This window comes from Triturus cristatus, chromosome 2_2 (genome assembly GCF_964204655.1).
Source record: "Triturus cristatus chromosome 2_2, aTriCri1.1, whole genome shotgun sequence".
NCBI lineage: Eukaryota > Metazoa > Chordata > Amphibia > Caudata > Salamandridae > Triturus > Triturus cristatus.
Genome location: NC_140582.1, coordinates 434,092,447 through 434,116,492, shown reverse-complemented (window position 1 = coordinate 434,116,492; position 24,046 = coordinate 434,092,447). Strand labels below are relative to the sequence as shown.

General features: G+C 45.9%; 1 protein-coding gene across 1 annotated transcript in view; it reads left to right on the top strand.

The window, feature by feature from the left end:
• Positions 1–24,046, top strand: part of PLK4 (polo like kinase 4) — a 141,028-nt gene that overhangs the window by 53,099 nt on the left and 63,883 nt on the right. Inside the window, exons 9-10 of the mRNA XM_085641530.1 lie at positions 1,337–1,439; positions 12,334–12,483. Of these exons, the coding sequence (XP_085497656.1) occupies positions 1,337–1,439; positions 12,334–12,483 (253 nt within the window). The remainder of the gene's footprint in view (positions 1–1,336; positions 1,440–12,333; positions 12,484–24,046) is intronic.

The following is a 24,046-nucleotide window of genomic DNA, read 5'->3' as shown; positions in this document are numbered from 1 at the left end:
ACTGTAGGGGTACAGGTGGTATAGTGCACCCAGCTAGAGTGGTGTCTTATCTATACTACAGGCAGTGGTTGTGGACTCTTCACCTTTCTCTGCGCCAAAACGCGCAACCTGCAAGGGCAGGGTGTGTGTGTTAAGGTACAGGGCCTCTAAGGCTGGCACAATATGTGCGGCAGGCCTTCCCTGGTCACAGTGCCCTTGGTACCCATGGTACCTTTTACAAGGGACTTACATGTGACAAGAGAGGTGCCAATTAAGGGAGCAAAGGTACAGGTTTAGGAAAAAAACACGGGCCCTGGTTAGCAGGAACCCAATGCACATTTAGTCAAAGAGCATCAACATCTGGTTAAAAGTGGGGGGTGGGGCTCAACCATTCAAAAAGGGGCACTTTCCTACAGGGACTTGTGCAGAAAAGGTAGTACCCGGAGGTGCCAGAGGTACCCTTAAAAGCAGTATCTCCTAAAACTACATCTGCTTCAAAAAAGCAGATCACCTTTCTTGATGCATACTCCAACCATCCTTTTGACCCTGCACCCACAAAAATAGTGTGAAAATCGACTTTTGATTTCTTATGCTGTACTCACCCCAAGCAAACGCTGCTTCCAATAGGTGGATAGCCTTGTGTATATATCAAAAATTTACTATGCACAAATAGTTTAAACTTACCTGTGGATTCCTGCTCATTCCTGCTGAGCTAAGGCAGAACCAGCCTTGTTTGCAGCTGATGTTAACCTGTATTCCTTTTATAAGAATCACTCTCTGGGTTCATCTCACTTGTATGACAAATGTTTTGGCGATTAAGTTATTCCTTAACTTGATTTCTTGAGGGCTTTTGTGGCATGTGCATTCTCCTGTTGCTAGCATGATCAGGTCTTTGAAAGGTACTTACCAATCCCTTTCAAGCAAGAGTAAGCCAGGACGACACACTGAAGTCATTTAGTGTCATTGTGATTCCAGTACTTCGTTATGTGTTCTTATGTTCCACAAACCCTCCATGATATCCCCTTGTAGAATATATGTAGTGCTGCAACCTCATATGGCAGGAAAACCTGTGAATTGGGCTCATATGGGCTGAGCTGTTGCACAAGGACGGTATTCTTGCTGTAGCACCTAGGCCTTGTTTCCGCATTGTTACAGTACTGATGCCCATCTTGTATGCTTACAAACAGTCTGCTGACACCACTAGTTTCTTTTTCAAAACCTCATCTAAACTATTTATCATGCAAGGTTTTGAATGCTACAAACAAAGCATTACTTTTCTGTTGTAATTTGCACTCTGTTAGTATTGTTAAAATAACACTCAATCAGTTTAACCTATTTGACCTGGCTTTCTTGACAGATTATGGTCTATCACCCAAATGAAGGAAGAGGCTTCCCTCTAGAGGATAGACCACCATCTCCCCCAAATGACTGCTGCGTGTACAACTTCGACAATTTACCAGGTAATGCTGGTTAAACTGTTGTGTATTAACATTTGTGTGGTTGAGGGTGGATTGTAGTTGCCATGAAATGTAAATTGCCATTGGTGTTTTTTTCCTGTATATAAACCTATATAGAATTGGTCTTGAAATCATTGCTCTAACATTACACTGATTAATGTCTGATACGACATTCTGCTGGATACATCTTCTATCCAGTTCCTCACCTTAAGAATATCATTGCTGGCATTGGACTGGTTTTGAAAACCTTTCCTTAGCAATAGCTCTCAATTTCCACCAGTATGGCACCAGGTGGCTTCATCCATGACTCCTCCTGCTGGACCGTTCAGAGTCATGGCACCGATCCCAGACATCAGGTTCTTCCTTGTTTTCGCACGGATTCAGACACAAAAGATCCTGTCAGAATTCTATGCTTCGACTTCTGATCCCATGCAGGTTGGTGCCAACGTCTTGCTCTGGTAGACTTGTTTAGGGTGGCTCAGATACAGTCTTCGCCTTTCCCCAAAAGTGAACCAGATAGTTTGGGTTTGACTTAAGTGGTTTTGACCCTACCAATTCTGCTGCTCATTAGATTCTGGTCTCAACACCTTGAGTAAAATCTCTGCCCACGATTCGGCCCCCGGTTTCTTTAGCACATCAACAATTTCGCTCCTGGAACCGTTCTGTCTTTTTGGATGGTGCCCTCTAATTTGTCTCGTAAATTCCAGGTAACACGAGTTGCACCATTTTTTTTCTCGGCCCAGTGATTTCCCGCCGTTGGAGGAGGTAGTGGAATCTAATGCTTTAGCCGTGCTGAAATATGACAATTCAGAAAATGGCTGAGGATGTCAAACTACTCCCTCATTATAATCCAGATGTTAGCCTTTCCCTTGACATACAAAATACCATTAGTTTGGATGCTTCACCAGTAGGTGACATCCTTTACCCCATGACTTTCTTACAGAAGAAGTGTCTTAATTTACCACATTGGTAGAAAAGGCTGCAGAAGCACAAAAGTTAACCTGTTTTTCAGAGGAGCCTAAATCTAATTTTCTGATTAAAATCTTCCAACCTTGCTCTTCAGCTGCTGATCCCTAGCTCCTCTTCAATGAGACACAACCTTGCCTGTCCTGGCTGTCTGGAAGAATTTTTTTTCAGGCCTGCCAGCCTAGTCTAATAACCAGACGACAAAGGCCGACCCCAGGTGACCCAAAATTCTTGTCCTTGCAACTGTCACTAGAGAATCTGGTAGTTCAATTTTCTTACTCAAAACTGAACCACAGTAAATTTACTACAGCTCATGCGTACAGAGATTGAGAATGAATGCTATGGGAAGGAAAATCTTTACTTTATGAAGTTTCGCACAGCAAATTTGCTTTTATGACTATCTACACTATATGGGAACTGTGAAACTGGATATTAAAATAAGCCTTCCAGGCAATGTGGAAAAAGTCCTTTGTCTTGATCGGTGACTGCTTGGATGTTTTGAAGCATTTTTTGAGAAGTGTTCTAGATTCTGCGGACATCATTGCCTGATCCTTGGGCAAGGCCATCACACTGAGTTATGCCTGGATGCATTTCACTGGCTTTTCAAGAGCTGTCCCGGAGGCCCTCGTGGACATGCCCTTTAATGAGAATCCACTATGGAGAGAAGACAGATTTCTTTATTGAATGCTTCAAGAATAGCAGTGCTATGGCCCTCTTGGTCTCTTTAGCAAGAGACCAACCAGCAGTAAAGGAACATCTGTGGCTTTTCTAGACCCCAACAGTAGTGACAAACTGCCTTTCAGTGCACGAGGTGCCCCAACAAATATACTGCTCCTTTCAGGTAAGGGGTGTGTTAGACCTGTCAGCCCTTTGGCAGTTCCCTCCTCATTTTATTATTTTTGTCCCTTTCCCCCTTCTCATTTTTTCTGTCTACCTAACTTTTTGGTGCTGATGTAGAGGTTCTGGGTGTCTTTTCCACTTCACATGAGGGAAAGGCGCAAGGTGCTCCCCTGAGGTAGATAGATGAGGAAGGTAGGATTCGCAAAATGGTGGCTCCAACTGTCACCTCAGCACCCGGGCCATGGGAGGCCATGGGAGGTTCCAGAACCTTCTGGACCCCTCTGGCAAGTAAATGTAAATGTAGTTGAGCTTATATAGCGCACAGCTACCCGCAGTGGGTTCCGGCCAAGGTGATAAATAGAGGTGGCAGGAGGGCGGCCATTTTAGAATCAAGTGGGCTGTGGAGTCATTCAGGAGTAAGGCGCCTGTGTGAGGAGGTGGTTGTACTCAGAGAGGAACGGACAGGTCCACGGGTCTGCACTGAGTCTTTATCCTAGTAACGCCACCCCTACCCTTGTGACTGGTCCCTGAATGCTGGCAGTGAACTGGTAGAACAGCGTAATTCTAGGAGTTACAAAAGTGGGCAGAACCCCTGAAGGGGGTCCAGGATTGCTGTCTGAGACCGACTCATCCCGCGGGCCGTCCTGTCAGGAGAGGAAGAATTGGACTGGCCCTGGTGATTAACCCCCCCTTATCCCTAAACGAGGAGAAGCTGACCGCGGTCCGTAGCTAAGAGGCTAAGAGGACTGTGTCTCTGTGCCACCTGGACCAGGGAATTCCTTGCAGCGTTTGGTACCGCCCCGAGGCCCCCCCCCCCCCCCTTTTTGCCCGTTATAATCCCTCGACGAGGTCCTACCTGAAATGGACCCTGCCGCCACTCCGTGAACGGTAGCGTGGCCGGGGGCCCTCTGAAGTGGATCCGCGGTGCCCCAGGAACTGGAGAGGTGAGGGGCTGGGGAGCCAGCGACGTTGCCACTCCTCTGAGGAGAAGTCGCTTCAGGAAGAAGGAGGGGGAGGCGTGTCTGGCCCGGAGGCTGCCGTTCTCCGATCACGTGGGAAGGGGCCAAAGCGCCGCCCTTCGTTGCCGGAAGAAGTGGGAGACTGCGTCCCGTCTCTAGAGGCGCGGATCGCGCAACGTCCCGGTCCCCGATTCGAGTCCTCGGCAGCTGTCCGTCCAAAAGACCGTAGCGGAGGAAGGCACGGAATCGGACAGGGGGCGGGAAAGAGCCCGAAGGTGGATTATCCTTCCGTCAGGGGATCTCCCATAAGTTATTCCTCGGGGGTGGGGATCGGTGGAAGTTCCCGGGTCCTCGCCCTCCCTGAGAAGGGGAACGCCTCGCCGACGAAGAAGTCTGTCTCTCACGAAGTGAGGGGGAGTTGGTTCCAGTTCTGACGGGACCCCTGGAAAAGAGGACACCGAGACTAACCGTAAGCTGGGCCTGGTGGAGGAGGGAGGGGAGTGAGAGAATTCTGTGAGGCCCATAGCTGTTCTCAGGGTCCGTGGTAACCATACGAGTTATTTATAATTTTCTCGGAAGCCGAGACCCCTAGGAGACCAGCACAGAACTAGGGGGGATTAAGGCCTATGTGATATTGTTACGAGGTGACTGTGTGAAGGGTTATTCATCTCCAGCTGCCAGGACTGATACTAGGGCTACAAGGGAAAAGAAATAGTAAAGGAAAATTAACCAAGCTGCTGTGAAACCACCTATAGAGTTCAGGTGCTGTACATAGGCCCCAGGGAAGTAGTTGTGGGGGGCCCATTGGGAATTAACATTCCCTGTGGAGTGGTCAAGTCATACTTAAAATGCCCGACTGAAATGTGTCAGGGGGTTAAGCTTTTTGTTGTGAAAACACTGGTTGAAAAGTTTATCGTACTGCTCTACTTGGTGTGCCTCAAGACAGCGAGGAATGTTAACCTGGAAATGTTAACCTGGAATTGTACTAGAAATGTACTAGAATGGTACTAGAAATGTACTAGAAATGTACTAGAAATGTACTAGAAATGTACTAGAAATGTACTAGAATTGTACTAGAATTGTACTGGAAATGTACTGAAATGTTACCAGTTTAATGGAAAATTGATTAATTAAGCCTAACAAGGAGGAGAGGTGTTAAAGTCTTTTTAATAAAACTTCACAGTTAATCCGTGTAGCGTCCTTTTTGGGTGAGGCGGCGCCAGATTGCAAGCTGGGTAGGATGCAAGCATGAGAAGCCAGAGGGAGGTATAAGCCTGTTGACCTGAGCCAAGCTACCCCTGGGACATAGGTCCAACAGGGTGTATTTAGGAGATGCCATTACCAGCAGAAGATCCAGTCTGTGCCATCCTCTGCCAGCTCTGCTGGCTCAAAACTTTGATTTCACCCACATACGTACAGCACCATATTTCAGTGGAAGGGGTAGGGAATGGGTCAGGATCTCCCATTTTTTAAACCAGTTGACAGATAATTGACAGATGAGCAACATGGTTCACCACTTTTTCTGACAGAAGGATCATCGGCCATTTCAACTAAATCTGTACCACCAAAGAAGGCAACTAGTTGGTGTATTGGGTTAACAGACACCTGCTTGCTTCTACAAGAAAGACTTCTTCAGTATGAGGTAGGGACGCCTTTACCTCCCTTGCGACCCCACCTCTTATTCCATCACCTCAAGCTTGAGGAAGGGGGGTGTATCTCATCTTAGAGAGTGGCACGTAATACAAAGGAGAGATTAGTGCTGTATGTTGTGCGTAATAGTTGTGCTTTGAGGTTTAAGAACCACTAGAATTATTTATCTGGCATCCCCTTTAACAGCTAGAGCAAACAAACTGCAATTGTTAGAGAAAGGTGGTAGTAAGGGAATTTATTCCCAATAGTTATTCTTTTTATCCCAATTATTATCCAGATGTTCATATTTGATTTAGGGTATATTTCCATATTCTGACTGTAAGAAAGCACAAGTTGTGCATTGTAGGGTTTTCGTTGATGGCCATTAAAGTTGGAATAATTACCTGCTCGTTTCAGGGATCCGGCAACACTTGCAATCAAGCATTAGGGGTGAAAGTTTCATGCTTTCCTAATGCAAGCCTAGCGGGCTGTGCTTTTCTGCATTTCTGTTCCAGTGTAGTCTGAGAAAATGTCATGTTTTAACGATTTAGAAATCTATGCTAATATAGGCTGTTAGAAAGTGATCAGTAACATAACAATATGTTGGATGATTCACCCTTTCTGCTAAATTATGGACAGTGCTAAAGAACGAATGTTGGAGTGTTCATAGATCCCCCGAAAGCAGCGGCAACCAGTCTAACATGACTTCAACAAGGATTCCTATGATGGAGAACTAAGATTGCAAATAACCATTTCTTCTTCTGCTTTACTTTGGGAAGTGCCTGTTCCATTTTTCAGCTTGAAATTTGCCTAATGTAATTGTGCATCATGGTGCTTGCAGCACATTTCCAGGACACAATTGTTTCCGGCAAGACATGCGATTTAATCCACGTCTTTGGAACCGGTTATGAATAGCAATGGCTACTTGCTGTAAAAATTTGGCTATGCCTTTTCACTTACAAACTTGATTCCTTACCAACAAATTTGAACACTCCAGAGTCGAGATGGCGTTGATAACCTTGGTATGGTCGTTTCCTGATCTCCTTTACCTGTTGAAGAAAGGAGATATGACGCTACTGTCTAGAGCATTTCCTGTCTAGGCTGCAAGGCAAGAGCCCTCCCACTCCAATTTACCATCATTGATCTCAGCAATCTGGCTTTGACTTACTCGTTATAGCTACCTAAACCAGCCATGAGACTATAGGAAGGTTCTGAAAGTGGTATAGTGTACATCCACCTGGCAGTCATATGAAAAATCCAGAAATTTTTCTTTCCACTGTGTCAGGAACAATCTGTGCTGTCATGTTAGACCCATAGCCAGATTGCCATTGATTTCTCTTCTATTAAGGTGCATCTGGAGCCTACTTCTCCCAATTGCACTAATATTGTTGAAGTGTCTTTTAACCATTTCAGTGATTAAATATTTGGAATGGATTAGTTAGGTCACTTTGTCGACTGGAATTTATTATTGAAATGATTTGATGCCCTGTGCGACTAATCGGTTGCAGCATGTTTTCTACTAAGGGTGACCTCTGATTTCCATAGAAACCTGACCAGATCTGTTATGTTGATTGGTCTAGCGCAGCTAATCACCCTAGTCTAGCCAAGCGCTGGAAAAGCGGTGTAAGTGTATGACTGAGGGTGATGGGAGTCAGCCCCCAGGAATTAGTTGAAGAGCCAGGTCATCAGCATGTTGTGAAATTCAAGAATTGAGGAGAAGGCCCTGATGTGGAGATGGAGGTAATTCCAGGTCTTGGGTGTGAATTAAGAGAATGCTAGACCTCACGTTCTGCTTTTGCGGATGCGGGGGGGCGCAAGAGTGTCTGAGTGCTGGTGTCTGGTGGGTTGGTGGAAATGAGGTTGGTTGATGGTCCGATGTTGTATAGTGCCTTTTATGTGTGCGTGAGGAGTTTGAATTGTCAGGTTTGACATTTGGATGGGAGCCAGTGAAGCTCTGAGATGTGGTGTGATGTAGATGCGTCGTGGGAGGCAGAGGATGTCTCGCTGCGACGTTCTTGATAATCTGGAGTCGGTGGAGGAGAGCATAGTGTGTTGCCATAGTCTGATCTGCTTGTCTGACCATGCTTGTGGTATTCCGGTGTAGCCACTTGAAGATCTTGCAGAGTATATCCAAGCAGGAGGAGCCGACTCGATTGACCTGTGCTGTCATGTTGAACTTGTTCTCTATAATGATTCCCAGGTTTCTTACGTGGTTGGTGTGGGTCCGAGCACTGACGGACACCAGGTGAAGTCCCAGGGAGAGTTCTTGTTACAGAAAATCTGCTTTTCTGTCTTGTTGGCGTTGTTTCAGGCAGTTGGTTCTCATCCCGTCTGCTATGGTGATCATGCAGTCGGAGAAGTTGGTTCTGGTGGCGCTGGACTTGTTAGTTGCGGGAAACCACCTTTACCACGCGTTGCCATTGCCACGCCGTTGCCTCTACCACGAAAATGTAACTATATCGCAGGTAAATGAACTTGCTTTATTTTTCTCTATATTAGGAGTAGTGGCTTTTTAAGGGTTTAGGGGGTTGCAAGGGTGACTTTAGGGTTTAGGGGTGAGTAGGGTTTAGGAATGGTTAGGGTAATTTTAGCGTTTAAAGTGGGCAGGGGTATCGGGTGGTAAGAATGTTTTTAGGGATTAGGGCTGGGCAAGAGTTAATATTGATGTTGATGTACGCAGTGATGTGTGTGCATAAAATCAAATCACGGTTGTTGAAATCACCCGATATGACCTCTCCATCACCCCTTGGTCTGAAATACGTGATCATGCATGCCCTGCGTACTAGGCCTGAGGCTGATTTACAGATCTCAGTTTGGGTGGGGGGGGGGGTCACGTAACCAGCCGAACAAGCATGCAAACAGGAAAAACCCAGATTAATCCCACAGATAGGCAACACCACCACAATGGTCCAGGGATATTGGCCCCAATAAAACACGCATGGCAGGACGGGCGCGCATTCTCAAAGCACCATAAAGTTAGATGCCACATGAAGTTAGGAACACTCAGCCAACCAGCGCACACACTGATCGTTCGCTCCCCATGCCGGACATCTGGACACATTGCCCACTAACCCTCATTGTGCCCGCCCAAGGTAGAGACCCACCTGCATTTGTCATCAGGTACGAGTATGGCTCCATGACAAGGCCCATATTCCTTTCTCTAAACAGGAACTATGAATTGTTTTATGATGCTCAAAGAAATGTATATAAAGGCGCTCAAAACGAATGTACTTTGAGACAGTCCTCCGACCCCTTGTAGGAAGCTGACTCTGTATATGATATTGCCACTAGGTGGTAATACCATGCAAAGAGTCCAGGGGTTCCCCAAAGGTGTACAGGACTCAATGTAAAATCCAAAGTGCTCTATTAGTGGTAGTGTGGGTGAGCAGCCTTAGGCCTAACACAGAGGAGTGCAAGACATTTATTGCACAACAGTGATACATAATGGACACACGGCTCAAGAAGGAGATCCAGACCAATTTGAGAAAAATACACTTTTTATTTTAAGACCAAGATCTTCATAATCAACTAAGTAAGTTATTATTTAAAAATACTTTTCACTTTGAAAAATCGACACTTGGAAACTTTTCAACACAGTCCAGTGTTCTCCTATGGGGAAAACAATATTGCGGTTAAACCGGTAAGTATTAAACGTACAATCCCAGTCTTCTGAGCCAAAAGTCAGCAGGGGTCAGGAAAGTTACAAAACTGCACCACCAGTGGGACAGGGGCAGCCACGTGCAGATGTCAAAATCTGAGTTCGACCCAGTGCTTTCCAGTGGAGACTTGTGATGCCTGGAGCCACATGGCTTGCAGGTAAGTAGATCGGTTGCAGGGGTCCAAGCTTTGGGGGTTAAGTGTAGCACAGGTGTGTGGGGGCACAAAGCAGCACCACACATACACCACCGGGGCGGCAGGGTGCAAATTGGACATCAGGGGCCCAATGCTTTTCCTTGGGGATTCTCCTTTCGGCAGAGGCTGCAGGGGTGGCACTGAAGGTTGCAGGAGGAAGACCGACTGCAGAGATTAGATGGGATTTAGGGGGTCGTAGGGGCACCATCGGTTCAGCTCACAAAGGCCCAGGGGCTTCAGGTGCACGGGTGCATTTCAACATTGTAGTCTTCTTACAGCAGTCAGATGGAGGGGGGGGGGGGGGGGATTGTCGGGGGGGGAGGGCTCTGGATTCACACTGGAGGTGGCGTTGTGGAGGGCAGGAAAGGTCAGCCAGCGATAGAACAAGGTCAGGATGACCGGGGATAGTTTTCTGCACAGGTGAGCTGATCCGACTCGTGGGTGTCTGGTGCAGAGTGGGCAGGAGACGTGGATCTGCCTGGATCCGGAATCCTTGGAGTAGGTTTCTTCAGGACAGGTCCGCTGTCCACTGGAGAGCAGAGTCTTTTTCAAAGGCAGCAGTCATCCCAGGGGTTTCAGAGGTCGCTTGCCGCAAGACAGGTCGCAGGATTGCTGGAGAAAGGCCGGTAGGGTTGGGGCCAAGGCAGTCGTCGTCTGCAGTCTTCTCTGCAGGGACGTCTTTCTTCTTAGGTCATCGCATATTTGAGTTCTAGGTCTTGGGGGCGCATGAACACTAATTTTAGGAGGTGTTTAGGGGAGTAGCAGCTATGGCCAATGGGCAACTCACCTAAGGTGACTACCCAGTCTATTATGCCACCCTCCGGGGGGGGGGGGGCATAGACCTAGCCCTGATTGGAGGTGTCTCCTCTTCAAGATGTCGGGGACTGAAAGTTGTGCTTCATCTCTCCTCCCCCACCTTAGGGGTGGGGTTGGCAGAGGTCGGCACACCTCCTATTCTATTGAATTTTTCCTGCCGGTTTTCCCACCCTGAGTGCGGTTGTAAACCAGGGGCTGCCTTCTGCTGCTAGCAGCAGAGGCTGGGGGTCTCATTACAAAAGCGGCAGGCATTTGAAGCTCCCCTCTTCGAGTACTGGCCCATTCTGAGGGAGGAGGCATGACACCTCTGGCCAGGATGTGCATTGTTTCTGGTCCCACAGAGCAGGGGTCCAGAAACATGTCTGGTGATTACTAGCTGCCTACAGCCGATCAGAGACCACACCAGAGTTAGTAGGTTTTCAGGGGGCACCTCTGAACTGACCTCTGAGAACATGGTACAATAAATTCCACATTGGCATCAATTTGGATTTATTGTAAGGAGTAGTTTAGTACCAAACACTACTATGTTCCTGTGAAGCCTTAATGGTGCTGTGGAATTCTAGTTTCCAGCCCATGTACTCTCTGTGGCTTCCCTGGCACTTACAATATTTGGAAATGGACCCCAACATTGTAGGGGCATATCTGCTCCTGCAGCTATGCCCTCACCTGTGGTATAGTGCACCCTTCCTTAGGGCTGTGATGCTCGCTAGAACGGTGACTTGCCTATACCTTCAGGCAGTGCTAGTTGGCAGGGTGCCATGCCGACCATGTCATTTTCTCCCTTACAGTGGCATGCCAGCTGCAAAGGCAGTGGCATGTTCCCAGGAGGAGGGGGGCCCTCTTCAGCTCCCAGGCCCTCGGTACTTAAAGTACAATTTACTAACGACTTACAGAGGGCAGAAGTGCCAGTTAGGGATTCGTTTTTTAGGGAAGGAGGACTGGCACAGGGGACGTGGTTGGCAGGGACCCTGTGCACTACATTTGAAACCACATCAAAACCTGGCAAACAATGGGGGGCTAACCATGCAAAAGAGGCACTTTCTCACACCCGACTCTGTAACTGTGCCCCTGGCCTAAGTGCTTGATTAAACCAACCTTTCCTGTTATGCCAAACACCTCTTGTCTTTGTTTTTTCAGGATACATTCTTATTCAATCAACAGGGTATTGGGTGGGTATATTTAGGGTGGGTAGGGGTATTGGGCTGTAAGGGTATTTTTAGGGTTAATGGTTGGTAGGTGTATTGGGTTGTAAGTGTGTTTTTAGGGTTTATGGAGGTAAGGGTGTATTTCGGGTTTAGGGTTGGTTGAGTTTAGGGGTTGGGGTCGAAAAGGCCATAAAGGGTTTTCACTTACCTGAGATACTTATATTTTCGTTGTAAAGGTATGAGTGGTAAAGGCATTGCACTGTAATGGTGTGCGTGGTAATTGCATGCGTGGCTCCATCATACATCTGTTGATTAGCGATAGGATGAGTTGGGTGTCGTTGCTTTAGGAAATGGAGATGCCATATGATTTGACAATGTTGGCGAGCGGTGTCATGTAGATGTTAAACCGGTTTGGGCTCATCGATGAACCTCCGCAGATCAGGATTGGGAGTTCCCATGTGTAGGGTGGAAGTCTGATTCTGTGCCCTTCCTGTGAGGAAGGAACAAATCCAGTTGAGGACTGGTCCTTGGATGGCTTTGTTTCGCAATCTTCTGATAGGGGTGTGGTGAGACACTGTTTCGAAGGCAGCTGAGAGGTCAAGTAGAATGAGGGCTGCGATAGCTCTCCAAACTTTCTTTCAAAATTCCACATTTTTAAAAAATTAATATTCTTGGAACTTTTAATTTCAGAGAAGTACTGGAAGAAGTACCAATATGCTGCTAAATTTATACAGCTGGTAAGATCCAAGACACCGAAAGTCACATACTACACAAAATATGCAAAGTGCATGTTGATGGAGAATTCCCCCAGTGCAGATGTTGAAGTTTGTTTTTATGATGGTAAGTTTTTTTTTTTGTTTTTTTTTTTAAGGGATTAGTTTCAAAGTGAACTGCAATACATGTATGAATGTTACTTTAGCACTAGAACTTAGATAACGTTAAACTGTTTAGCTTTTTCTTTTTGAGGCTTTTTAGAGCTGGTTTATGGTATGGATACACGTTTTTCTAATGAACGTGGACTGTCCATTTTTGTGAGACTGAAGTTTGAAACTTCCTTTGGTAAACTTGTTTCTAACTAATAGCTATGGCTGGAAGAACTGTTTTAAAAATCATTTAAATAAAATGTCTTTATGGAATTAGGAAATTGCTAGCCTAAACATTGCTGTGTTGTATGTCAGAGGGGTGCTTGCAAGCAATTGAATCTTTCCGTAGAAACAGATTATCCAGTTCTTGTACTTATTTCAAAAATCATTTTTTAACATGAAGTTGATCCCATTATCAAAATTGTTACTACTTGTACTTTAAAGAGCATTAGTCAGATGTGGTCCAGGGACCCCTGGAGGCCCACACCATCTACTCAGGGGGTCTGTGACTGAAATTAAATAGCAGATGCGAAGAAATTTTAAATTGTAAGCTAAAAATAAGTTGGTATCCTGATCTTAATATGTAGAAGTGCAAGTCCAGCAGATAAAATCTAGTTTTGCTGGTTGGTGGGCTAATTGAAGCAGCAATAGTATGCACCGATGGAGAGATTGCATTAGGAACAAAAAAAAGTGTGATATGCTAGCCTCTAGCATATCACTGTAGGAAGCTGTCTCTTTTTATAGTGGACCAAAATGAGGTACACTGTGTAAAGAGTCCCGGGACACCCAAATTGGTTTACAGAGGCACCAATGATAACACAAATGGTCTCTTTTGTGTTAGCGTGGGTGGTTAGTTATGTATCAGAGGGTAGTGTGAAGCATTTGTTGGCACACACAAGCAACAAATGAGAGACGCAATCAAGAATAAATCCAAAACTAATTTAGAAAATAGTCTTATTTTTATATAAATTTTGATACCAAGAACTTTGTTATCAAGTAATTACTTTTTTACATATGGATTTTAGCAGGTATGTAAAAAGTTCACTTAAATGCACTTTTAGGTAACAATGTTTTCCTATTGGGGAAAGGGCATGTATAGCAAACAGTTATTTTCGTTTGGGTTCTGGTGGTCCCTTTTGAGACGTAGGGGGCCAAGGTCCAAAGTACCACCAGCAGTTACCTGCCCTGGGGCATCCAGTTGCAGAGGTGCTGGTCGTGTTTGTTGCTGTGCACACTACACAGAAGGGGGGACTTCAGGATAAGCCCAGGATTTCTCAATGGGGGTGGGGCTCGAGTTACAAGGGTCCTCGGGGACAAGAGGGGGGGGGCTCAGCCGGTTCGTCTGTACCTGGGCTGAGGCGCTCGGTGCAGAGTGGAACGGTCGGCTAGGCTCTGTATGTCTTGGAAACTTGTGTTCGCTGGTTGAGGGTGCCAAATCAGGACAGCTGGGTCACTCTAGAAGTCAGTCTCTGCGGTGTGCAGCTTATACCCAACTGTGTCTAGGCGCTGACTCGAGGATAGAACTGCAGAGGCTAACTCAAGTGGTCAGAGATTAAAAAGCCAAGTTTTTAATGCTTTTTTAAAAGCCAGCAATTGGGTTTCCTTTTTTAGTTCGATCAGGAGAGAGTTCCAGAGTCTGGTGGTTCCCACCAGAAGACATCTGCCACTGCATCCTGCTTTTTTTATTTTATTTGGGCACGACAAAGTTGTGGGCTGAGGTAGACCTCCGAAAGCACTGTTGAAAATTGTTTAATACAGATCAGACCTGTACTGTGTAAAGCTTTAAAATCAATGCAAGAGCCTTAAAGTCAATGCGTTTCTTCACCAAAAGCCATTGAAGTTGTCTGAGCACAAAAGCTGCAGACTTGTGCTTGGGAATGCCCAACAACAAGCGAGCTGCAACATTTTGCACGACCTGAATTTTATTGAAACATTTTTTCCTCATATTAACCTAAAGACCATTAAAATAGTCAAACCTGGACACCACCGAGGGCATGTATTTGCGAAAATGCTGTAAACTGCCTGAAACTTATCCTGGAACTTTGCATTTCGGCGCCTGCAGGAGGTTAGCTCCTGTGCTCAAAGGGAGATTGCTTGGCGATTTGTGAAGGCATGCAGACTCCCATGGTTTTTAGAACCAGGACCGCCGCAGATGGGTCGCTGGGTTGCGATTGTCGAGACTTAGTGCGGCAAGAAAGGTTTGGTGCCAAAAGTCCACAGCAGTCTATAGTTCTCATCTATTTTTTTTTTTTTTTTTTTTTTTTGCGGCTCTGTCCGTCTCTTCTTGATCTATCAAAATCTGAGTTCCTGGTGTCTGGGGTGCCACCTAAACACTCAATTTAGGGGCGTTAAGGGGAGTGACTGGTTGTAGCCAACCGGCTACTTGCATTTAGGGTGTCTAAACCCTCTACATGACCTATTTCTGTGGGAAGTGGCCATAACCCCAACCCAGAGAGCCTAATTACGCCAAAACTAAGATTGTGGATTTTCTGAAGTTATGCCCACATAAGGTCGCCCACCTTAGGGGTGGTACTAGCCTGAGTGGGGAACACCTCCCAGCTAGCTATTTACCCACCAGTCCTGATGCCAAATGAGCCCGGACAGGGGGTGCCATTTCCCCTGTCTGGGAAGCCTTGAGTCGCATATCAAAGGCGGCAGAGGCCTTTGAAGCCTCCTGGCTTGATATGCTGATTACTTGGTGTAGGTAAGTGGCTCTGTATATATTCTTCCCAAATAGGTACAGTGTGTACAGAGTCCCTAGTCCTCAGAGATTTGGCAGAGGCTAAAGTTAGATATAACCTTACTCTCTAAAAGTGGTAGCTTGGTCGAGCAGTAAGGCAGTATCAGAGGACAGTGTAAAGCATTTGTTGTACACACTCAGTCAGCAAATGGTCTCACACACTCAAAAACTGAACTCTAGGCCAATGGTTTGTATATCAATATAGGGTTGTTTTATTTTAGAGCCAACAATAGGTATCAAAAAATACTTTCTCAGAATGAGTTGCTTTAATTAAATACTTTGCAATAGACAATTGACTTTTGTAAGTAATAGTTAGTTTGTTGCAATAGGCAACACAATTTTCAAACACAATAATACATTGAGCTCAGTGGGAATTTTAAGTTAAATGCTATTGATTACTTTCAGGATTACTTTTCTAACTCCAGGACTGGACCTAGAGTCAGTCCTGGGACAGTTCTTGGAAACAGGTGAGTAAATACGTTTTAGTTACTGTTGTAATTTTTAAGCAATATTTTGCTATTTTAAAAGTTGACGCTTAGAAACTTTTTCTAATCAAATCACCAATGTTATCCTATGGGAGGAAATTCACATAGCAGGTAAGTGGGGTTATCGTTACTCTTTCTAGGTCAGTGTTGGATCCTGGATCCAGCACTAGTGGACCAACTGTAAACACTTGAGAGACTGCATTTAAGTTATACAGTCATCTTTTTTTTTTAACGAATATTTATAAGTTTGCAAAATTGACACTTGGAAGAAATTTCACAGAAAAACAGTCAATGGTTTCCTATGAAAGAAAATTGAGTTAGTGGTAAGTACGGTTGTGATTACTTTTCAGGGTCAGTGCTGGGCACCCAGATTCAGCACTGGGATCTCTCCTAATAGCAGGTGAGTATTTCCGTTTTCGTTACTCGGTTGATTTTAGATGAACATTTTAAAGTTTAGAAACTCCACACTTAGAAGAAATTTCAAAGGAAACCAGCCAATGTTACCTTATGGAAGAAAAGTGAGTTATCGGCATTTGGGTAAGTACGCGGCTGGCAGAGTTAAGGTTCTGGACATAGACTCGGGGGTCTCCCAGGGTCAGGTAGGTACAGTTGGTACACCCTCATCGGCACAGGGGCAGCCGGGTGGAGAGGTAGTTAGGCCCAATGTTATCCAATGAGAGGCAGGGGGCCTTCGGTTGGTGGCTGCTGGCAAGCAGGCCATGCGGCTGTGGGAGCTGGGCTCCTGGTCACTTGCTCAGGGCAAATGGGGAAGTAGATTAGGACAAAGGTTGCACTGCCAGGGGCACTCGGGCGGCTGGGTGCAGGGTTCTTTTGAGCCGTCGGGCGCTCAATGTTAATCAATGGAGAACTTGGAAAGTGAGCAAAGGCTGCAGGCTCTGGGACGGAGGATCTTCAGGAGCGACCAACACTTCGAGGGGTAAGTTGGGATCTTGGAGTTTAGGTAGACACCCCGGAGTGGGGCACAGGTGGCCGGAGGGCACCGGATGCAGCGGTGTCTTTTGACGTCAGGAAATCTTACCCTCTGCTGGTCGCGGTTGGAGGGGTCCCTGGTTCTGAGGCTGCAGGCGTCGTCTAGGAGGGTCCTTGGGCACTGGATTCCAGGTCCGAATCGCTGGGGGGATGTCCTCAGGGTCTTTGTTCACACAGGCACAGGCCGGGCTCGGCGGGTGCAGGGTTCGTGGTTCCTGGCTGGCACCACAGGTATTGTTGTTCGAGCAGAGCCTCTGCTCATGGGAGTCCCAGTCTCTAAGAGGGTCAAGGCAGGCAGGTCCTCCCGGGGTTCTCAAGGTTGCTGTCCGCAGGAGACGCCGGGATTTAGCAGGAGCAGGTTCAAGGATCAACAGGCCTGTAGGGCTGGGGGCAAGTCAGTTGGTGTCGTCCTTTTGTTAGCAGCTGCACGACATGTCGTCTTCTTCTTGATCTTCTTTCTTGTTTCGAAATCGGGATCTAAGGAAGGAAGGTTGGTTCAGGGTGCCCCTAAATACTAGATTTAGGGGCGTTAGAGGTAGGTAAAGGGCAGGGACCAATGGATCCCTGCCCTGGGGTGGGTACACCCCCTATCCTGCCACTGTCCTGTGGGAGGGGGGCAGTAGCCTAGTCCTGATTTGGCAGGGCCTCCCATCTTCAAGATGGTGAGAGCCCGGGGATGTGCTTCACCTCTCCTCCCCCACCTGAGGGGTGGGGTTGGCACACCCCCTGTCCTTCCTTGGGGTTCCCGGCCAGTCTTCCCGCCAGAGTGGGGGTCCGAACCGGTAGGGGCCAGTTGCTGAGTACAGCAAGTGGCCTGGAGAAGCTCACAAAGGCGGTATGCCTTTGAAGCTTCCCCTGCCCATCCTGGGGGAGGAGACCTAGCACCTCGCCTAGGATGTGCATTGTTGCAGGCCCAGGAGAGCGGATGGCTCTACCCAGGGGTCCAGCAACATGTCTGCTGTGTGGCAGCCTAGGCAGCCCCTCAGACCAGATGTGGATTGTAGGTTAGGTTCAGGGGGCATCTCTAAGATGCCCTCTGTCGTGCATTGTACATTAAATCCCACACTGGCATCAGTGTGGGTTTAATGTGCTGAGAAATTCGATAACAAACTTCCCAGTCTTCAGTGTTGCCATCATGGTGCTGTGGAGTTCGTGTTGATGACCTCCCAGCACCATATACTGTTAATGGTAGCACTGCACTTACAGTGCCCAGGAATGGACCTGGGTACAGGGCTCATGCACCTGTACCCACACCACTGGCATAGGGCACCCAGCTAGAGGGGTGACTGAGGTACGCCAGGGCAGTGTGTGTTGTGGGCATGGCACACAGGGATATGTGCCATGTCGACTCTGTTTTGTCCTGCACCCAGACAGGGCAGTGTTTGTTTTGGGGTACAGGGCCTCTAAGGGTGGCACAATAAGTGCTGCAGCCCTTAGAGGCCTTCCCTGGTCACAAGGCCCTGGGTACCTAGGGTACCATTTACCAGGGGCTGACATGTGGCCAGGGTTTGCCAATTTGGGTTTTAGGGAAGGAACATAGGCCCTTGGCACCTGATTGGCAGGAGTCTAGGGCACACTCAGTCAAAGTACATTCAGCAAAAAGTGGGGGCATACCATGCAAGAAAGTTGGCACTTTCTCTCACTTTGCCACCCTTCTTGAGGAGGTGACAACACCTCCAGCGGGGGCAGGCATTGTTTTTGCCCTCGGAGAGCTCGGGCTGTCACGTGCAGGGGGTCAGGAACCAGTCTGTGGTGGCAGGCTGATCTACGCCAGTCAGCCAGAGCACTAATAATTGGTAGGTATTCAGGGGGCACCTCTGATTTCCCTTTGGGTTTGTTTTTATAAATCCATTACTGAAATCATTGTGGGTTTATTAATACGAGAATTTTGAAACCAAACCTCTCTAGTTTCAGTAAAGCCGTCATGTAGTAGGGGGAACGCGTAATTACCATTGTCCAACATATGTACTTGAAATGGCTTTCCTGTTCCCTTGGAATATTTAAGAATCGATTTAGACATTACAGGGTCATCTCTGCTCATGCAAATATGTCCACACATGTATTATAGTGCACCCCACCCCCTTAGGGCTGCTGTAGTCTTGATTTATCTATACTGCATGCAGTGTCTGCAAGCATGGCACACAGGTGCCATTTCGTGCCATCACTTTTCTCTGCTCAATGGCACGCAGCATGCAATGGCAGTTTGCCTGTTGGCGCTGAGGGGTCCTTTCGGCTGGCATAAGACATGCTGCAGTCCTTGGAGACCCTCTATAGCCTCCTTGCCCTAGGTACCGGGGGTACCATTTACTCTAGGTACCATTTACTAGGGACTTGGGGGATGCCAAAGGGATTGCCAATCGAGGGAACAGTTGTACCATTTTAGGGAAAGAAATCTGGCACTGGGTACCTGGATAGCAGGAACACAGTGCACTTCTGTCAAAATTGCATCATATACCAGTCAAAGTGAGGGTGACCATGTAAAAAAGGTCACTTTCCTACAATCACTTCATCTAAATTTTGAAAAGTTTCGCCTTCTTATTAAAATTAATTTAGTTTTTTGCATATTTGTTTTGTGAATAGTCCATACTTGTGTATGGTCTCAGGTATACTTGATTCTGTATTTTTGTATATTGTTTTGATCAAGTCCTATAAATTCTTTAGGCTGGGATCCCCAGCTTCCAGTAGTGAATCAGTGGGGGCCCACAGAATTCAGACTGTTAAAAATCTCTGGTGTAAGTAATGCATGCAACGCAAAACATTGCAGTACTACAAATAGCACATACACCATGACACAAATCTTTTTGGCTTAAACATTGATTGATTGGAAGTGTCCAGAGTTTTGCCCAAAATAAGTTTTCTGATGAAATATCAGTCATGAGAATCTTCTCTCTTAAACAGTTGGCCCTCCTCCATAACATTAGTAACATGGTCATTTCTGTTCTAGTGGTATTCAATGGCCTACTGTCCCATTTAAAATCAACTGAGATACCAACTACCAGTGTAAGGCATGAAGGTGGTGGTCTGTATGCCATAAAGCTGATTTAAAACTTTTTTAGTTACTGAACTCCCGATGCCTGTTGGACATCATTCACTTTCCTTTAGTTTAGGTTTTCCCTTTTGGTAACTTTTTTCTTAGTTGCAGAATCAATAATCTCAGAACTCATGGCAGGACTGGGACTTGTCAACTTCAGAGAAGTTCCTCTGATGGAGAGCTAGGGTTACACACAATTTACATCTTAAGTTTTTGTTTTTCCTCAGGCTTTTTCCAGCACAATCTAATGGTAGTGATTTCACTCCTAGGAATAAATGTGTTGTCTCCCATATGATTTCTCCTTTTCGGACTGAGCAGGGCAGAGTGATGGTTAGTTAAAGTAACTCTGCTTCGCCAAATCAATGCTCAAAAGAAATATGGTAATATTTGAAGCCTTGCATCTCTGTACTTGTAGTGAAATGAGTTCTGTAATTGACAATTATGTTTCTTCATTCAGAAAAGAAACACCCCTATAACCCTCCACCCCACTCCCTATTTAATATATATGGGTCCCTGCCCAACCCAGAATTATTTGCTGGTTTCCCATCTATTCCTAAAGTACTTGGTGAGCATGGGTCCGGCTTCCAAACCTTGGCTTATCCAGTACCTCCTTTTTGCTCTCCTCATGACACTTGGAATTTTGTCTCACTGCCTAAAAAAACTGTTCTTGTGATTTGCAGAGGTAATTGTAGTCTCCAATAGCAGCCAGTGTCCAAGCTTGCCAGAGTCTGTATCAAAGCTTTTTCAGGTTTAAAAGCAAAAGACCACAATCACACTCATTATCCTTGATTAGAACTGCAAAGTCTGCTGCAGCACTCAACTACACAGTGCACATACAATTGTCTTTTTCACTCATTGTGACCTGTGGCACTGTACCCCAAGTGTACAGTGACTGCCCTGTGTGAGTCCAGTTTATGCTCCGTAGTTGTGTACTGATGCAGGCTATGTACCACTGCAAATGGAGTTCCTCCGGGATATGACACGTTTGTAGATACTGAGTTCTCCAAGCTGAGAGTTCTTCAAACAGACGTCTGAGTGCAGATTTGCAGCCTGTTTTCCACCTCTTTATTCATGTTAACAGACAAGTGTATGATTAAGTGTTGTACCTTCAGATGCTGCAGTTAGCTGACCACCTATATCTGTGAAGTCTTAGAGAGATTCCAAAACTAGACTCTTGTGAGCTATTCATAGAGAGCCTGCGAGCTACTAGTTGCTTCTGTTATGACCCTAAATAATCCAACATTTTGTGAAAGCATGTCCAGTTGTATTCTAATTCTATGCTTCATGACTACTTAACATGCAAGCAGGATCTGGTAAACTGAAGCAGCTTTGTCCATGAGTAGTGCTAAGCTGAAAATTGCTATCAATTACTCTAGTACCTGGTGTTTGGATAAATGGTCTTTGCGTGGCTTTTAAAATTTGTGCCCTACTGCCCTGCATGTTTTTTGTCCTCCAGTGAACTCCACAATTTGCAGGTGCATGGAAGTTGCTCAAAATTCAATGATAAGAACCTAGCTCCAACATGAGTGAGGGTGGCTGCTACCTCTTCATATCAGATTGAGTTTTCTTTAGGTGGTGGTATCCTGATTCTAGTCCAATTGCACATGCTTTTTTACATGACTCCTTGTCGGAAGCCTCCATTCTAGATCTCACTGTAGGATATCTGTCCGGTATCCAGCTGTGTGGCCAATGCTACAAGCATAGACTCATAATGGATCCACCCAAGAAGTGTATCTGGTTCTTGGGTGTTTTCAATAAACTGGTGTCTTGTGATCTGTGTGCCCCAATGCATTTTAAGGGTAAGGGGAGGCCAAGCTAACCCTTGCCACTCTGAGGGAGAAGTTTAAGGCCTCTTCCAAGTAGCACTTCTAAAACCATTCCTCTGAGCTGCATCACATGGAGGAAAGCCAAAGAGAACACTAACTCCCATCTGCCTACATGGAATGCAGAAAGTACGGGTTGCTGGCTAGGGAAATGGCATTCTCATTTGAAGCACCTGTGTTTCAATCAAACTCCTCACCCTTCCTCTTTGACCTTTCTGTGTTTCAAAAAGTAATTTTAGCAGTGTTCCAAAAACTTTCCCATGCGTGCCCTCATAGCATTCAAAGTTTGGCAGTACCACAACTTTAGCACTGTCTTGAGTGGCTTCAACAAGAAGACATTTCTTGGAGGAATTACCAATCAGACAAATCACACTTCACTTTCTTTTGAGGCAGATCGATTGCTGCCTCCTATCCAGATTGAATCTGCTTTCTGAAACTACTAGTAGTTTGGACATGTCCTGGGGAAGAATTCTCTAAGCAAAAGGGTCTCACTTCTGCAGAGTACGAATGCTCGTGCATGCTGGGGAAACGTTTAACCTATTTATCCATCCTTGAAATATTAATCCATTCTGATCACCCAATCTCTACTCTCTCCACAGAGATCTTGGCAAGCAAATACACTTTCAGAGTAAATGTTCCCTTTTTAATGAAGGCCTGCATCTGCATATTAAGGAAGCTTGGGTGAACCCTTGGTCCAATTTGGCTGTGGGGAACGTCTGATTTAATTAAATATAGACTACCTCTCAGATGCTAAATTCCTTTCTGTGCACCCCATCGGGACACCTCAGCGTAGAAAGTCTTCATTGCATGTAGTCTCTGCATTCACTCCAGAACATGCACATTCTTTGGATTCTTAGTGTTGTGGAACATATGCAAGACTTCTAGTCTGATTCATGATGGAATGCCAGCAATGCAGGTTTGTATAGATACGACTGAAGCAAGTAGTAGCTCACTTTATGGGCACATTGGTGGCTATATGCCATCTTGTACAGATGAGAGCCACTAGCTCCACTAGAGATGTGCAGGGAAATGGTCTATCAACAGCACATCTAATAACTGCTTAAAGGGTTTACTTGGCTCACTTCAGCTGGCTTCCGCCAGTCATGAATGGGAACTACTACCCCTTCTTCAGATAGGAAGAAATAGGCCTCTTTGCCACTTGGAGCAGCGGGTATTGTGAGACATGCAGAGTAGTTTCCAGGGTGCAGTATCTTGGATATTTGGGCTTCACTGCTGCCCTCCATTGATTCCCTCGTCCCCCAATCCAAAAATAAATGCACACAATCTGACACCCTAAGGTGTATCTAATTTTCATTGTCCCAGAGTCCACGAGATGGCTACAGTACATTGCCCTTTTCCAAAGCGCTGATCTACTCTGGTACGTTCCTCTGCAAAAGGAACTTATCAGCCCAGTATATGTCTGCTTTATCACACTCTTTCCAAGCAGAGCCTTTTTGTCTGGTACCTGACAGTTGAGATTATCTTATGATTTCCTGTCTCAAGTTCTAGATGTCATTCTGTGTGTCAGATGGCCTTCCACGGTTGCATTCTACTCTAGCCGGTTTTTTTTCATCCCGGTGCTAGAACGGTATTGTTCTGCTACAGGTTGGACTTCTGCATCCTCTCAGTTTCTCACTAGCAAATAAAGGTCTCAATACTGGAATTATCCAAAGATGTTTGGCAGCAATTTCTGCTTGTTCCTTTTCACAAGTCCAACATTCTTTGGTGTCCAGGGTCCTTGCTGGTCTCGTGAGTAAATGCTCTCCGGTTCCATTTTTTTATTTGACTCCTCTTAGGAATCAATGCAATTGTGTCCCTTAAGGTTGTTTCCATGGAAAACTGCATTCTTAGTACCAATGACTTAGGACAGGCGGGTGGACGAGCAGAAGACTTTCCATCTCCAATTTCTTCCTGAAAGAGGAGCTATTCATTTGGGTCAAGCTATGTTTTCTACACAAAGTAGTCGAAATTTCACCAGTATCAATCTTATAGCCTCCTTTCCATCCTTCTCAACATTCTTCCAAGGATGAAGAGTGACTCCGTAAAGTTGGTCCCAATAATGTACTGAGCCATAACATTCACAGATTTGCAGAGTCCAGACTAGAGCACAATCATTATCAGCTTTGATGACCTACTTGTAGGCAAGGCAATTGGGAAGCAGTCCAGAAGTCTTTTGCATAAAGCAGTGTCATGAGCTAGTGTGAAAAGTTCACCTGAAGGCTTCTGATCATAGAAGCTTAGAGAGGCAAAGGGGCCACTTCTACCCCTTTATGAGGCATATTTATCTAATATATTTACCAAGCAGCATCTTAGGTGATGTCTACACATTTTCTAAGCAGCCCCGTCTTGATAGTAAATGCATACAAATGCAGCTGTAAATCAAACTCCATTATCATTTTGGTGAGTCAGGCGTGGGGGGGGGGGGGGGGGGGGAGAGTTATGCTGTACATTATGGTAGCAAGATTGCAAAA